This window comes from Arvicola amphibius, chromosome 8, assembly GCF_903992535.2.
Source record: "Arvicola amphibius chromosome 8, mArvAmp1.2, whole genome shotgun sequence".
Lineage (NCBI taxonomy): Eukaryota > Metazoa > Chordata > Mammalia > Rodentia > Cricetidae > Arvicola > Arvicola amphibius.
In genome coordinates this window covers 107,837,191-107,854,964 of record NC_052054.1, presented here as the reverse complement: position 1 = coordinate 107,854,964, position 17,774 = coordinate 107,837,191, and the positions used below count along the sequence as shown (strand labels likewise).

Genomic DNA, 17,774 nt, shown 5'->3' with positions numbered 1-17,774 from the left:
CTTGGGTTTCCAGTTGCTCATTAATCCACAGTATCTGAGAATTGGTCTCAGTTCTAAAAAGGGTTCCTTCAAATCCTATGGAGATACAAAAACTATATTTACTCCAGATGGGGCACCAACGAAAAACCAAAGAAAGGATTCTACCCACATCTAATTTGACAAATCAATGAGGTTATTGCCATTGCTTACAGCAGCATGAATGGCTCTCACAAAACTTTATCACCAAGACAGCCCACCCCAGCACAGCAATGACTCACGGATGCTACATTCCTGGAGCACTGATACATCCCCACACCCACCATCCCCACCCCCTGCTCAGTTATTCCACTAAAGAGAGAATCTCTTCCCCTGCCAGCATTGTTCACTAGCTATGGCGAGAGATCTTGAAAAGCTTGTAATTTTCTTTTCCTGCTTCTTGAGCCTCCTAAGATCTATGAGCTTCCAGAACCCAGTAAATTCCCTAAGCTTCCTGAACCTTACGCTCCTTTCTCCTCTCTACAAAAGAGAATGACTCAGTTGAGTGGAAATAATTACACAACAAAATGTTAATTTGATGGCTAGTGTCCTTATAAAAGGAAGAAATCGAAGACACCACACACACACACACACACACACACACACGCGCGCGCGTGTGTGCACATGCACACGCACACAAAACAAGGCAGGAGACACTAGAATGGTACAACTGAAGCTAAGTACCCGCTGCTTGCCAACAGGAGACAAGAAGCTACGAGATTCAGGAAGCAGAGGCTTCCTCAAAGTCTCAGAAGGAATCAACCTTGACACTACATGACTTCATTCATTCAGTCTCCAAATCTATGAGGCAATACATTTCTCTGGGCTATGCCTCCACATCTGTGGTACTTCATCATACAGCCCCAGAAAATGGACTCATGTCCATACCTGCAGTGGTTACTCACAGACAAGACATTGACAAGTCCCTGCTATTGATAAGTCAGCAGGATCGGTTCTGGGCATGCACGACCAGCTGTGTACTCACATTCTCGTGGTCTGTGCAATAAAGCATGGTCACTACTAATCATACACCTAATGCAAAGAAAAATGTAAAATATATATAAGATTTCAAAGGCTACATGAAAATCAAACATCTATCAATAGATGTTATAGTTTATTTTGAGGACCTGATATTGTTGATATATTGAGGTAGAGTGTACAATTAAAATGGACTTCACTTACTTCTTTTTGAAGTGTTTAATTTGGCTTCTGGAAAATTTAAATTATATGGGAAGTTGATAACATGGCATTCCTGAACAGCATTGCCTAGAAGCACTCAAGCCATGACTGGAGTTGATTTCAAAAATACTTTGAAATAGAGTGTTAAGCCAACACACTGTGGAAGTGTGTTCCTCTATCTTTTGGAGTCCAAAAGAAGCCATAGTCACTGAAGGGGCATAAAATGACATCAGATGAGGGTGTGCCAAGGCTACTATCTCAATCCTCCTGAGAACTTCAGAAAGTTGTTTAGATCATCCAACATTTCTCTATAAAGAAGTGAGAACCACCACCAAAAAAAATAATGAACATCTGAAAATCTGAAATACATGGATCCCAGCCTGTGTGGGCACTCACTGCATCTCAGCCACTCATCTGTCATCCCCACATTACAAATGAAGAAACTGAGGCCAGAAACAATAAGTTCTTCACTCAGAACAATACTGACTCAAAGTTTGAAAATAACCCAGGTGGAGTAGGTGGGAGCCATCTTGGAAAGGAGCTCAGATATTACACTAAAATGTAAAATAAGGAAGAAGGGCAGGAAGGCAGGCATGAAGGTGCTCACTAGCATCTCTTGAAGACAGTGAGGGGCTGTGAAGGATTTTAGATAAAAGTCTAAGCAAATCCATTTTGGGCTAGGGATCTACAGAAGCTCTGTGGAGCAAGGAGAATGGTGGGGCTGAGAGCTGTGTGCTCAGAGTCTGACCCTGGAATTAGGAGACCCATCTGAGGAGCTTCCTGTATGTCCTGTGGCATTCCAAAATAGATGGTTAGTGTCTGATGTCCAGAAGTGATTAGGGCTGGTCCTATTGAATCCAAGCTGTGGATAGAGTGTGGCTTTCTGTTTTCTTCTTCATAACTTTCTGAGGCCATCCAGGAGATGAACCCCTCCCTGTCACAGTCCCACAGGACCTGGTGACAATGGCAGAATTAACATGGAAGAAGGAAAAATAGAGACTTGTGTCTTCTAGCCCAGATGCTGGGAGTAAGAGTGCTGACAGGTTTTATTATCTCCACATCCTAGCTCATTCTATGGGCCTACCACACCTCATCCCTGGGGTCCTCAGAATGAATTAATTCTTTCTGAATTTTGTCTGATTTCTGACATATGGACTGTATCACACCTTTCTCTCAAGAGTGACAGGGAAGAAATATCACTAAGGAAACAATGATTCTATTCTTAAAAAACAACTCTTCATACCACGGCTCCGAAGACGCAACGACTCGAAGCTGACAGCCGTTTGGATTCTGAAGTTAGAAGTGTGACAACTGCTGTAGTCAGGTAAGGTGACTTTCATGCAGGCGGTGACCCCCGAGTCCCTGGTGACCCTCCCCTTGGCTGATGAAGCCTGTGGTGTAGAGCAGTGCCCTGTGTTTGACATTCAGCGTGTCTGATCTTGAATTCTGATTGAACATTTTTTCAACCAGAGGAGGCGTATTCCTACATGAATGTCCCTTGAGGTAGTGCCTATAAACACAGTTTGTGTGTCTAAAATGCCACCTCCATTTCTTCCCCCAACTCTTTAAGAAGTGGTTGTGGGGTTGATGATAGGCAATAAGATAAGAAGAAAAATCAACAAGTGATCACCCTCAAGAGGAATAGCTCCAATATCAACCACTTCCCCTCCCCATGAACCAGGATGCAGGTAGCATTCAGAGCTGCTGTTTTGAAGGTGAAATGTGAAAAAGTAGACCCAATGGGCAGAAAGTTCCCTGTCCATACTAGTGGACACAAAATGGGTCCCTCATCTATAAACTGCCACCTCCTCTAGCACCAGCCCTAGCTGCTTAAACTGTTTTAACATCCCTGCTTGGCTCCACTTACTAAAGACCCCTGTATGGGGCCTAAGTTGGGTGGAGTCAACCCTAGAAGACCCGTGCTGTTGAAATAGAGATGATTATTTAAATCAGCATTCGGCCAATGTGACCCCAAGCTCATGCTAACCTGAAAAAGTCCACAATATTGATTTTGAAATATGAATCACACCACTGAAGAAGATTGTCATAATTTATGCATGTATGTCAGTAAGTGACCAACATACTTAAAATGCTATAGATTGATTTATTGTCTTGATAGTTTAAGGAAAAAATAGTCTATGAACAAAGAAAAGACTACAAAGTCTGTTGAGCAGAGAAAACCAGTGTCATTTCTGTTACTTCCACCGCTGACTCTGAATCTGTAAGAAATGGGGGAGCTTAGTCATTTTCAGTGTTTGTTTTGTGTTTTGCATACAGATTTTCCAAATTCCATTTTCTGAGCACGTGAGCAACGTCTAATAGTATACCCCAAGTCAAGGCAGGGAAGATTTAGGCCGAAAATGAGAATGTTTGCAAAACAAATTTTCCAAGCAAAATTGGTTCATATTCTTATTGGACTCAATTTTGGTATACAAAAACCCCAGATGAGTTTTGTTGGCAAACTCCACAATAAACACCCCCAAATCTCTTTGCAAACACCAGCTTTGCTCAAATAGTCCACGACTAGGTCTTAGATTCATTTTCAACAAGTGTGTTTTATTTTTAACTATCCATATTGGGATGGCTTAGATTTTTGTCCCTGGCCAGTTGGTTTGTGTTCTTTCAGTTGGTTTTATTATTAAGTCTGGTATTCTACACTACACCATACATATCTTCTAGTGGAGACTATCGTCACATGACAACTCTTAAATAAAATAAAGAGGACTTTATTTTACTGAACAATGCACTCCATGAAATTGTTCCAAGAGTCAGACCTTGGCATAGCACAGAAATTGCTGAAGATCAATAAGAATTTGGGAGTTGCTCCTCATAGCATACAAGTTCTTAATCTTCACTTAAAATTAGGCCAGGGTCTTCTGGGAGATGGGAAGAGCTCACTTTGGGAATCCTTAAGAAATACTAATGTGTGTGCGAAATCAGCAACATCTGACTAAAAACCTAATTAAGAAAAACTGGAGAAAATCTATAATGTTGTGGTCTGAATGAGAAACTTCCCCCATGGATCTGTGTCTTTAAACAGTTGGTCCCCAGTTGGTGAAACTGACTAAGGAGGTGATGAAACCTTCAGGCGGTGGGGCCTTCCTGGAAGAGAGGGGGAGTACAGCACTTGGGGTTTCCAACCCCACCCCTGCCCTTTCACTCTGTTTCTTGAGTGGTGCTTTCTCCCAATTCCATGTTTCTCCTGCAATACCTTCCCTGATTTGATGGACTCTATTCCTGGAACCATAGGCAAAATAAACTCTTTTTTTTTTTTTGCCTAAGTTGCTCTTGTTGAAATGTTTTATCACAGTATATTAGTTAGCCTTATGTTGCTCTGATAAAATATTCTTCCCAAAAGAACTTGACACGGGAAGGGTTGATTTGGCTCTTTTTCCATCTCATAGCCCATCTTTGAGGGAAGCCAGGGCAGGAACTCAAGGCAGAAACTGAGGCAGAAACCATGGAAACATGTTGCTTACCAGCTTAATTCCCAAGACTTGTTCAACCTGATTGCTTAACCAACCCAGGATCAACTCTCCAGGGTGTGGCTCTGCTCATAGTGGGCTCACCCACATCAATCATTAATCAAGAAAATGTCCCCACAAAACTGCATCCAGGCCAATCTGATGGAGGCATCTGCTCAGATGAGGTCTCTTCCCAGGTGATCCAAGCTAACTTGCATCAGGGTGACAAGAAGCCCACCAGGGCACACAGCAACAAAAAGAAACTAATGCATGTGGTTTCCTACGCTAGTGTCAACCTTCACATAAGTGGTCCATGAACCACGGAGCATTTGAAGAAGCCTGGGATGTAAACCACAGGGAGTTAAGGCAGAAGTTAGGAAGCAGGGAGTACAGATAGCAGAAGGAAATAGAGAAAATCAATTAAGGGATAGAAGGAAATAAAGTATTTTTATAGTATGATCTTGTGAGCTAGCTGAATCCCAATGCGCCACACTGAGAATGGCAGTGTTTTCCTTCACCATCCCATTGACAGAAATCATAGCTACCAGCAGAAACCACTACACGACCAATGTTCTCTAATCTGCTAAGCACAGATACCATGCACTATCTTATCTGTCTGTTTCCTTGGGTCATACTATTATATTTCAGCTGTATGGTTCATCTAACATTATTTTTCTCCCCATCTCTACATACATCCTTAATTTATTTCTGCAATTAGGCAAGAGCCAATGCTTAAGTAAAAAGCAGTTTACATATCTTTGAGGTAACTGGGAAAAGAAAACTCTAGGGAGCCTTCCATCCTTCCAGGGTTTTACCCTCAAAGCTGTGAATCCAGGAGATTGTGATTAATCCCCTCCACCTATGCATCCTTCCATCCATTTGGCTACCTTCTAACAAACTTAATTAGGTTCTCCTGGCGCTGCCATAGAAGTGGAGATAAAACATGAACAATAACAACAAAAAGACCATTTCCACCATCTTAAAGATAACTTAACCCACAAGATGTTTAAATAGACATTTGCATAATTATATAAATAAATGTGTGGTTAGAAAATACAGTGAATAGCATAAAACTACAGAATCCTGTAGCAGAAAGCCTTGCTTTAAAGAGTTTGGGGTTTTGTTGTAATTATTTAGGGTTTACATTATTTTATGTGCATTTTTTGTCCATAGAAGCCATATCAAGGTATCAGATCTCATGCAAGTTCAGTTATATGTGTTTGTGACCTATCAGATACAGGGTCTGGCAATGAAACTTGGTTCCTTTGCTCGATTAGCAATCACTCTTAACTGCTGACTCCTCTCCTCGGGTCCTTGTTTAGTTTCAGTATGTCCTAGTGAAAACAAACTCAAAGGGCCATCTTGTGTAAGCTAACCAGAGAACTTTCTCCATTGTCCACAGCCAGGAAAATAACTTGATTGTAGTGTGGAGCTGTGGGCAGGCCTGCCTTTTGTCCTGCCCGGCTCCTGCATGGTTAGCTTTACACGCAAAATAATTACACGGAAACTGTATTTTTTTTTAAATACTGCCTGGCCCATTATTTTCAGCCTCTTACTCACATCTTGATTAACCCATATCTAATAATCTTTGTAATACCACGAGTGGTGTCTTACCAGGGAAGATTCAGCATGTCTGACCTGGCAGCTGGCTTCATCACATCTGTCTCCCTGAGAAGAGGCACGGCAGTCTTCCCCAGAGAAGAGAGGTGGGGCAATTGTCTGAGCCATCTACCTCACTTCCTTCTTCCTGTTCTGTCTACTCCACCCACCTAGGGGCGGGCCTATTAAATGGGCCAAGGCAGTTTCTTTATTGAAATCAACACAAACAGAAGACTCTCCCACATCACTTGATCAAGATTTTATGTTATTTGTGTTATTCAGCAAAATCTCTTGGACCTTGGCTTTTAAAATTCTGTCTCTGTTAAGCACTTCAAAAACAAATAGCAGAATAAATAAATATAAGAAAAAAGTTTATTTAGAATGTTTTAGTATTCTAATTTAAAATAAGCTAGGTTTCGCTAGGAAATGAAACCCAGAGAAGAAGGATCATGCCTGAACACAGTAACAACCTTGTACCACCCTCAGGGGGATCTCAGTACAAGTCCTGGCTCACCCTTGGCCAAGGATACAGAAGATCTAGGATTTAAATGTAAACCACCCCCCATTACCAGTGCGTCTGCTTGACTTGAGTGGGAGTTAATGCCTGTGGCCACTAACAGAGACTGTGGTACAGAAGGGGACAGGAAACACTTAGAACAGGAAGAAAGGCAGGCTCATTTAAAAGGAAGTCTAGAAGACTTCATGAGCTTTTTCAAAGATAACATTATATGATTATCCTTCAATTACTTACCTATCTTCTCACTAGAATAATCATGCTGATATTATCCTAGTCAGTCACATAGCATGTTTTGTTTTGTACTCAAGACAGAATTCTAGCAATACTCTTTTGTAATGAATTACCCTTGTGTATACAGTGATTCTGATGGGTGATTACTGAGAGAGAAAGGAAGGGGACATTGTTTTCAGATGTGATGGCTGGGTTCTTTCTTTTTCTCTTCCTTCTCATTCTTACCTTCCTTTCCATTTTCCTTCCTACTTCCTCTCTCCCCTTCTCTCCTATTTCCACCTTTCCCTCCATTCCTCACCCTTTCATTCCTTTTAAATTCCAGGACAAAAGTGTGAACATGAAATTGGGAGAACTCCAACACTAGAGAATTGCCATTTCAAGCAGGATGAGGTAGTAATCCACACTTGATCCCATCTGTTCAGCAGGCACTCACATTTTCTCCTTCAAAGCCTTGTTTCTGTTTGTTCCCGATACCATGAAGGACATTTCTCCACATCCAGCTTCTTTGCTGGATTAATGTGGCCCATTCTGAAATCTCATGGCCTGTGGAGATATTAGTATCTGTTCTCCAAAGGATTCACGTTTGGCTTACCTTTCAGGATTTCAGGATGGTGGTAAGTTGGGAGTGTAGACCCCAGCCCTCAGCCTGAGAGTTGTATTGATCTGGACTCCAAATCCCAGTGCGTGGGGGGGGGGTCAACACCCCTCCCACAGAGTATTTAAGTGAACTCCCAAAAGAGGAACATGTGGTCCCTTTTCCTTCCTCCTGTGGTTGCATTCATGGCCTCCCGGTTCCCCTTTGGGGCCACCCAAGAATGCAGGAATCCTATTAAACCTGGATATTTCTTGATTTGGCTTGTTTTGATTTGGCTTGATTGGGAATTTGTGTTGGCAGAGAGCTCATGTTAGGGTTCTACAAAGATGCAAAAGGGGTTTTAAATAGCAGTTGATTGCAAGCATTCTTCTCTGAAATCAGTCTATCCCATTAAACAAAAGTATCAACACCATTAATAGCATTATTACCTCAATTAAGGGGCAGCTAGCTATGAAAGACAAATCTAAAAAAGATCTGTAAACACAAAGAATGCCCTATATATGATCAGTTTAAAAAAAAAGATAAACTTGCCCTGTTTACCAAGTTTGGTTTATTTTACACATCAAATTTCCATCGCTTAAAAAGGGGGAAGTTCATATAAAGTATGAAACACCCTGGCTTTATTAACACAAACATATTTTTATTAAAGAGTGAATGCATTTATCTAAAGAATAGTTTACATATGTCATAATGCAACAAGCATATCTTCAGGAGGTGAGTCCTCACCAATACGACTCCATGCTTATTGTACATGCCTTGAAACTGTACCCACAAGGGGGACATACACACATGCGTGTGCATACACACACACATACACACACACACACATAAACACATACATGGACACAGGTACACAGACCAAAAATACCAACACCATTGCTGTCTGGATTATATTAGCTTTCTCTTAAGGCTTCTAAGGTGCCCTGTTGCCCCTTACATCACGAGAAATAAAACACACCTTTTAAAGGAGCAATATCACTTGAAAAAGTGGTTCATGTGCCCTCTTAATGAGTCTATTCATCTTAAATGTGTATATTTTAACAAGTACGCTCCACGATCCTTTTTATGCAAAGATCTTGAAATTGAGAGATCTTAAGCTATCAGTGAGAATTTTTCTTCAGAACTGATGGTCAAAAGGATCTTTCTGACTCTAAGATATTATTGACTTTAGGACAACAAGATCACATTTTCCTTTATAAGTTTCCAGATAGACGTGGGATTTCTACACAGACTTGATTTCACTCATTCCCTATTTGAGTTCAATGCCGAATGATGGAGCAAGACTTCCCAGGCAATGTCATGACAGAGTTTAAAATTCCCATGAAGGGGACATCCAACAGTGTAGTAACCATGTAAGCTACTACAAACCAGGACTTAATAAAGGGCAACCTCTATAGATGCTGCCCACCCATCCCCCCTTTTCTCTAGGGTGTCTGATGTCTGAGAGTCCTGGTAGGTTTGCTGACTGTTTATTTAATTAATTTGTTATTTCTTATTTGATGGAGTCCTGTAGTATGTTGAGCCTCCACCCCTTCTGGGGAGGGTGGAAGGAGGAGGAGAAACATGGGGGGGGGGGCAGGAAGAGAGAAATGATCATTAGTTGCAAGGATTCTAAGAAAACAGATGAAGTGAATACAAGAAGAGGGTACTACTTGGTATACTCATGTAAATAAAAGCATTATCTTTAACTGCGAACTATCTGCCATCTAGCGTGCTGTTAGTTGTAAAGCTTAATCCAAGCTGTGCTGATTCATGTGCTGAGGAGAGCGTCTGCCAACATGCCAAGCAAGGAGGAGCAATCTGTCAGTCACCAGGACAAGTCCTTTCCGTCCTGCAGCCCCCACATCAGCATCACCTCCCCACGCCGCCCGCCCGCCTAACAGAGATGCCGCTAACATTCTTGCTGGATTTCATAAGGCAGATCGGAAGAGTCCATCAGACGACAGCCACGGAGCATTTGCCTGAGAATGGTGAAAGAGGCATGGAGATCTCCCACCAGGAAGTGTTGGAATAGGAGAAAAACCCAAGAAGACAGTCTGGAACTTTCCTCCTCATCCACACGCCCACCCTCCTCATGGTCACAGCAGCAGCAGATTTCAATGTCTCATAATTAATGATACATTTCTTTAGATTTAGAATTGCTCTCCTGAATTTAAAAAAGCATGGTCAGCCAAGAGTTTTGGCAGTCTTTTCATACCAAATTTGAATCATTGCAGATGCATCTATCTTCCGAAACTCTTTGCCCAAATGCTGCCTTCGCTGGAACATCTCACGTTCCTTCAGCCGTCATCAGATTCTAACTCCTGGGAAGCCTCTTCAGATGAGCTGCTCCTATGGATCCGCCCGTCACTCTTCATACTGTGGAAAGTCTTCTTGAAGGCCTCCATCATGGCATGCGCCAACTTCTTGGCCTCCAGCTTGCTCTCGCACTGTACGGCGTGGCAGTCCATCTGGTAAGACAGGTCGTCGTTGATCTCTCGGTACACCCAGGCGAAGATGTTAGGGCTCACGTTGTGGTCAGCTGTGCAATAGGCGATGCGAGCCACCTGGAAGGTATCCATGTGCACAGTCGCCTCGCCTTTGTGGTCAAGGTGATGAAGCCAGACTTGGAATGGACGGATCTCTAGGAGGGCATTGGCTGGAAAAACATCTTCTCGGGCCAGGGTGTGTTTCTTCCAGAGCTCAATGACCGGCTTCTCCGTGCAGCCAGATAAAAACTGCATGCCTGTGGTAGAGACTTTCCCCAGATAGGTGACCTGCAGACGGGAGAGAGGAAGGAAAGAGGAAGGTCAGCATGGTGCACTGAGCTCACTCTGAAAGCTAAGAGACAAGACGTGATGCACACAAAAGTGGCAGGGCCACTCCTTGACCCCGTGGAAGTAGAATTTCTTCCTTTTCTTTCTAGCAAGTTTCCTCCAGGGCAAATGTTACCGCACCTCTTTAAACAGAGTTGGACTTTTTAAAATCTAATACCTGGAGAACTCCTTCCCTCTTCCAAACCCCTTTTAAATTAAAAAGAAATGACCAATGATGGCTATCTTTCATTTAATTTGGCATTTCTTTGAAATCAGAGGTCACTACAAGTTGACTTTCATTCAGCCAGAAATGTGAGCAAGCGGCTCAAAGACAGCAGGAAACCAGGAGGCCGGCGCATCTGCAAAACAAAGCCTTTATGAAGCATATCTCTTGGCTGAATCCTCTCCCCAAATCCTTCCTTTTCTGATTTCCTTTATGTTGTTTGCTTCCAGCAAATACCAAAGACACAAAAAAGTGTTCTGTTCAAATTACAGCCTGAAGCATGATTTCCCCCTTCCACTGAGAAGTTTTAAAAATACAAAAAAAAAAAAAAATATGCTTTGCTTTTCAAGCTAAACAGTTTGTGAAATGATGGGTATCTGGTTAAATGACTGTAGCTGAGAGATTAGGGAAGGCTAGAAAGCAAGGTTATCAGATAGCTAGCTAAGCACTATTCAAAAGAGGGAAAATCATTCCAAAAGATTCATTTAAAAAAAAATAAGCTTGGGAGAAAGCAAAAGAACTTAGCTGTATAAAGGCACTTATGATCAAGCTGAAGACCTGAGTCCAGTCCCTGAATCTCCATGATGGAAGAAGAGAACTGATTCCACTTGCTGTCCTCTGACCACACCTGCCCTTGTTCATAACTTACTGAGAGGTATATGTTACTGATTTTCTCATCAGAACAGGTAGAACTCTTGCCACTGAAACGTAGACATTAAAGAACTGAATGAAACCCAAGTGGTCTGTCGTGGAATATTAAAGATGTGCTACATTCTTTTGCGCTGTGGAATATTTGTTTAATGATGCAAAGATGTGTTGCATTCTTTTGTATTTCATTTGTTTAACTATATGAAACTGTGTTACTTTGCCTGCCTAAGCTACCTGCTTAGTCTAAGAAAGACCTAAAGCGCCAATAGTTAGGCAGGAGAGAGAAATAGACAGGGCTGGCCTGGCCAAGAAAATGAAGAAAGAAAAGACGGAGATGAGCCAAAAAAAAAAAAAAAAAAAAGAGGAGAGGAGGACACCAGGGGCCAACCACACAGTCACACAGCCAGTCTCAGAGTAAGAAGGAAAGAAAGGCATATAGAATAAAGAAAGGTAAAAGCCCAGAGACAAAAGGTAGACAGGATAATCTGAGAAAAGCTGGCTAGAAATAAGCCAAGCTAAGACCAGGTGTTGATAAGTAAGAATGAGTCTCCATTCATTTGTGAGCTGGGCCTCCAAAGATTAAAAACAAACAAACAAACAAACAAACAAAAAACCTACAGTGGTCAATTAATGAACGATGTAAAGGTATGTGGAATTGGTGACTTTAAGTTATAAGATCTAGCTAAAAACAAGCCTAAGCTATCAGCTGAGGTTTTATAATTAGTAATATGTCTCCATGTCATTACCGTGGAGTTGATGGTCCCGATGAAAACAGTCTGATTACAAGGAAGAAGTTAGATGCTGAGTGGGAGCAGAAAAGACAAGGGAACAGGGACGGCTAAGCTTGAGTCTTTTACAACCTTCCCTCAAGAACTACAAGGGGGCTCACAGGAGATGTATCTCATGTCCCCACTAATTCCTACCTTTTCCAAAGTACTGCCATGTCCAAACAGTGCCAATTAGAGGACTGGCCTTTAATCATGAATATATTCAACCTCTATCAAACACTATAGAAGTTCATCAAAAAAGTTAAACCACACTTTGATTTCATTTTGATATGACTCATTCATTCTTTCTTCTCAAAAGAGCAAATTGCAGGATTTTAATGATTTTAATTTGTCTACTCACGTTCACAGAACCCATTATGCCTGAAGTTAAAATGAGGAAAGAGCCCACATACCCAGTGTCATAACAAGTGAATGCACACATACAATGGAATATCACTTTGTACCAAGGGAAGGGAATTCTTACATATACTACCATGTGGATAAACTCTGAGTATATTAGTGTGCAATAAAATAAGCCAGTCACAAAATAGATAAACACTGTGATTTATCTTATATTAAAACAGTGAAAATCACAGAGACAGAAATGAAAGTCGTGAGAGACAGAGGTATGGAGGACAGCAATGGCTGCTCTTTCTTAAGAGATCCTGAACTTCTGTCTTACAAGCCTAGCATAGGTATGTTGTTCAGTAGAGGTGACGGCACTAGAACATCCGCCTGCATTCATACTACTGAAGCGTATACTCAAAACTTGCTTAAGATCCATCCCGTCGAAGCGAACTCTTCAAGAGTCCCTAAGGATGCTGAAGTGTAGCTATCCACAACGGATGGTTCCCGGTGGGGAAGGGAGTCGGAAAGGACTCAGTTTTCTTTAGGGCACTGGCCACCAAGATTGTGAGCATGCGCCATTGAGTATACGACACAAACTGGACTTGGTTTATTTGTTATTTTATTTGTTTGTGTTTGTTTCTTCTTCTTTTGGGGGTAGGAGTCTAAAAGGGCCAGAGAAACAGACCTGGAGGTCTGAGAAGTAATGTGCTCAAGGTTTATGATGTGAAATTCCCAAATAATCGATAAAAATATTATCAAAAATAGCTTAAGATGTCGTTTTTAGCGTTGTGTGTATTTTACAAAAAGCAAAAGCAAAAACAAACAAATAAAACCAACTAGTTTGGGTGCCTAAAGAGAAAATATACATATCGTATTCACTGAAACTAGAAATAATCAAGTTCTGTCAAATAGAAAGATAGTCTGCCGTAAGGGAAATTCTTTTAATCAGCTTTCAGCGCATTTACACACACACACACACACACACACACACACACACACACACCTTTCTAAAAGTTATACAGAGAATTCAACTGTAAGAAAATTAAAAAGGTACTTTTTCAAAAGCTTCATTAAAAGCTGTAGATGTCTTACTCAAATCAAAAGCAATTTTCTAGTAATAAAATTCTGACAGCCAAGAAAAAAAATGTAACTCTTCTTATGAATGCTTATCATCCATAAGGTAAAGATTTTTGAGGAAAATACTTTATTTTGGAAGTGTGTTTGGTGAAGAACAGAACAGATTAGACACTCAAGGTTTTGATGAGACAATAATAAAAGCTATTTAATAATGCATAGATATTTACAAAGGGATTTTTAAAGCATTGAGGTAGAACACAATACATAGAATTTATTCTGGGTAAATTAGTGTCTACTTTCACCAATGACAGAAAAGAGCCACTAAGTAGCACTGCCAAAGGTGTCAATTCATCACACATGCCCACAGCAAAATCAAGCCCCAGGGGAACTGAGGAGTTATACAGGATGTTTGTGTCACACGCGATGGCAAAAGCATCAGATCTATCAAATTCATCGACAACTCCGTGGGCTAGGATGGGATTTTCAACGAGGTCTCACTACATAGTTCCAGAGGGCCTTGAACTTGTTAGGTAGGCCAGACTGACCTTGAATTCCCAGAGATGTACCTGTCTCCACCTCCCCAGTTCTGGGATTGAAGTTGTGCCATCACATCTGCTTTGGGATGGGATGTTGTTCTTACTAACTCAGTCTAAAGGGCCGAACTTAGATATAAGAAGGGACGCACCCACAATCATTCAGATAGTAGTAAGAACACACTTTGTATATAAAATGTGTGGGGTGTGAGCAACAGCTTGGTGATCTGTGAAGAACTGGACGTTAGAGTCTGAATGTCCACTGACCGTTTTGCTATTGGATGAGAGAGAGACATCCCCATTTGTCCTTGCTGTCCCTCCATGTTCTCACTACCTCTGTCCTTAGATAGTCACAGGCATCTAAGATGAAGTTAGCCTTGCCATGTGACTAGCAGGATTCAATTGTCTGGCACTTTTAGAATCTCTTCCAGATTCACATATATCCAGACACTTTTAAAAATAAACATGTTATTCTTTTTTTTTTTTTTACAACTCTCACAAATGACAAGAATGTGGTATCTAAAAAGGCTAAAATTGCAGAAATAGAGAGCAGGATAATCAGCAGCAGAAGCTTGGAGGATTGGAGAGGGGAAGACCCGGTTCAAGAGTGCAAAGTGACAGCCAGATAGAATAAATCAAACATTCCATATACTACTGCATATAGAAGTGATTGTAGTCATACGTATTGTAACCCGGATTTTGAGTATTGTTAATCATGAAGAAATGATAAATGTTAAACATCTGGACTATTTATAAATATCTGATAGCTATTCAATGTAGAATTGTACAAAACCATCCTCCTGGACTCTCTGAAGATGTACAGTTATAATCTGTCAATTTAAAGAATTTAAAAAACTAATTTTTCTCAAAGTACCCAAAATTCAATGACACTCTAAGGAACCTGCCTGACTCCATGTTGAAATCAAGAGCGATTATGTGTGCTGTTAAAATTAAGTTTCTATTTACTGTAAGAGCCGAGTTCTCTGTTTCCTGGAATCTGACCTTCCCAACCATGATTTTTGACTTGTTTTGTAGAACACCCTTACCCTCCCTGACCCTCCACCCTCCATGACCATCTCTGCACCCTCCCTAACCACATAATAACCACACGATGACTTTTGGTAATTTTTCTGCGTTTCTTTATTGCCCTATTGTCTCTCTTATGTAAGCCTGCTTTGCAATTACTCTTGATTTTACTCCTTAAAAGTAAGAAATCGATTCGGGGAACCTGACTTAGGAGGCAGTCACTGGCCAGCTCTTGGGTGCACCCCAATAAAAAATCATGTTAGTTGGCTTCAAAGTTGGCTCAAATTGTGATAGCAGTCTTATTCTCACTGGTGGGGTTAGCAACTGTGTATGCAACTACACCCCTGCTATCTTCTGGGTCAAGAAGTAGCTAGATATTGGCAAACAGAAATCCTAGAGCACGGAGCATTGTAGGTGTATACATCTACATCAGCAATGTCACAGGGGCTTGCTCAAAATCTACAGAGGAAAAACATTCCATGCCCTAGCTACCTTCCACAGAGGCTTGCCAGGCTTGCCATCCTCTCTGCCGCATGGCTCTGGGAACACAAGGCTCAGTGTGTGTTACTGCAGGCTCTCCTACCACCAGCACAGCTGTAAACAGTGTCAGAAGCAGGTGATGAGAGAGAGGGGATGTGTGAAAGAGATGAATGCTTCCTTGATGAATGGGCTTCTTTTAAGCCCTGACCGTAAGAGGTACAATCTTCTGGGGCTACAGAGTTACAGAAAATTCCATATTTCAAAACTGGTCACTAAATTTGTTCAAACTTTTACACAGGCTTTTTTCTTTTTCTTAGTTCTTTACCTTCCAGGGGGAATAAATAAAGAGACTTGTAAGATGATGGGAGCAGCAGCCTTCAGGAGGATTAAGAACTAGCTAGGCTCAGTTCATGAACACTGGAATCTCTTCTGTGGTCAGAGACAGGCATGGGGTAAAAAAAAAAAAAAAAAAAAAAAAAAACAAGTGTAAATGAATCATTCTAAGAGCGATAAACAAATAGCAGAGAAAGGAAAACTTGTCCTCATGTGTCACTTGATGGCGTAAACTCCCACCCCAAATGGTATCTGCAGTGAGGGACAGTGAGCTTTCTACAGGCCCAACTGAGGATATTTCACAACACGTGACAGTACACAGGCTGTCCATGAGAGGGAGCCATGGCATGTCTGCAGTGATGACAGCAATCACAGAACTGCTGTCCTTGGAACCTCTCCTTCCCAAGCATGAGCTGTCCAACCCACTCGCCAGCCCTGAGTTCCTGTCCAGTCCTGCTCAGCTATGGCTAAACAAGCTGTGGTTCCTGAGGTCTTTCCTCATCTCAGCCAACACTGCTCCTTTTTTCCTGGAGGCCGGTACATAACTCATTCTGCTTATAACCTCTCCCACTTCTCTCTAGATAGGACAAGATATGAACAGTAGTGACCTTGACCCCTAACAAGGATGCAAGATGGATGGTTGATAATGTTAGAATCCGCACGCCCTGGCAACCAAAGAGTTTTCAGCCTTCCAGACTTCATGAGCCCAGCTTTTTAAACTGAGCATCAGTCCAGTGTGCTTCTGGAGTTCTCAAAACAAAAAACAAAAGGAAGGAAGAAGGGAGGGAAGGAGGGAGGAAGGGGAGGGGAGGGGAGAGAAGGGGTGGGGAGGGGATAGGAGGGAAGGGGAGGAGAGGGAAGGGAAGGGAAGGGAAGGGAAGGGAAGGGAAGGGAAGGGAAGGGAAGGGAAGGGAAGGGAAGGGAAGGGAAGGGAAGGGAAGGGAAGGGAAGGGAAGGGAAGGGAAGGGAAGGGAAGGGAAAGAAAAGAAAATGGTCCATCAAGAACAAAAGTTCTCTAGAAGCACCCCTTAGGCTATGAAAGATCTTGCTCTTTCTTTGTGCTCTGTAGGAGACTGCCTTTCTCTGACTAATATAGATAGAACAGAAGGCGAAGAAAACGTAGCTGGATAGCCTCATAGCCTTTGGGTTACAAGGCAGAAGATGAGAAAAACAAGAGTCACTGTTAACCCTGGGTCAAATGCCACAGTGAAACTGCTTTGCTCTCACATTGATTTCCACTGGCAAACTTCAGAGAACCGGGAATGAGAAAACATAGGGATTATTTAAGACCTCCACTTGAATCCTCTCTCTTCTTGCTTCAAAAAGAGCAAAACTCCACTGGACATGCCAATCATTTTACAGCCCAAACTGCAAACAGATCTGCCAGTTATGGACATGTATCATGTGCTCTAATTTGCGAAGGCAGCATTAAGACATAATGATGTTCATAGTGAAAACTATGAAATTTTTGTCTACAAAATAATAAGCATGGAAGATTCTAGAAGAATAGTGAGTGAAGAGCAAAAGGTAGTGACTGAAAATAGTTCCTGAATCCCATGACTCAAAAGCAACAGAAGCAAATAGACCATAGATGGTGACAGTCACCCAGGGCTTCCTTTATACAAGGTTGGTGATGAAATGTTTATACAGATCATGACCCTTCATTATGACTCCACATGTAAGGAATATTATTGTCTTGTTTCTATAGACTAGGGGCCTATGGAGAAATAAAGTAATTGTCCAAGCCAGATGGGGGCCAGGACTTAACGTTGAACAGTAGATTCCGAACCCTTGCTGCCATCAGCTGCATTCTGTCTGTCCTCTCCTGGATGATCCACTCAGACAGGAGGAGGTCAAGTGGCCAGTAAGTACCCGGCAGGCACCCGGCAGGTTCCCCTGAAGGGCCTTGTCTGGCATAGGTCTCACCATCCCAAGAGCTGAGGC

At 41.9% G+C, this 17,774-nt stretch overlaps 1 protein-coding gene across 2 annotated transcripts in view; it reads right to left on the bottom strand.

Moving 5' to 3' along the window:
* Positions 1–8,130: 8,130 nt before the first annotated feature.
* Positions 8,131–17,774, bottom strand: part of Pid1 (phosphotyrosine interaction domain containing 1) — a 221,439-nt gene continuing 211,795 nt past the window's right edge. For both annotated transcript variants that reach the window (XM_038340216.1, XM_038340215.1), the window contains one exon: positions 8,131–10,356. In XM_038340216.1, the coding sequence (XP_038196144.1) occupies positions 9,880–10,356 (477 nt within the window). In that variant the 3' untranslated portion in view covers positions 8,131–9,879. The remainder of the gene's footprint in view (positions 10,357–17,774) is intronic.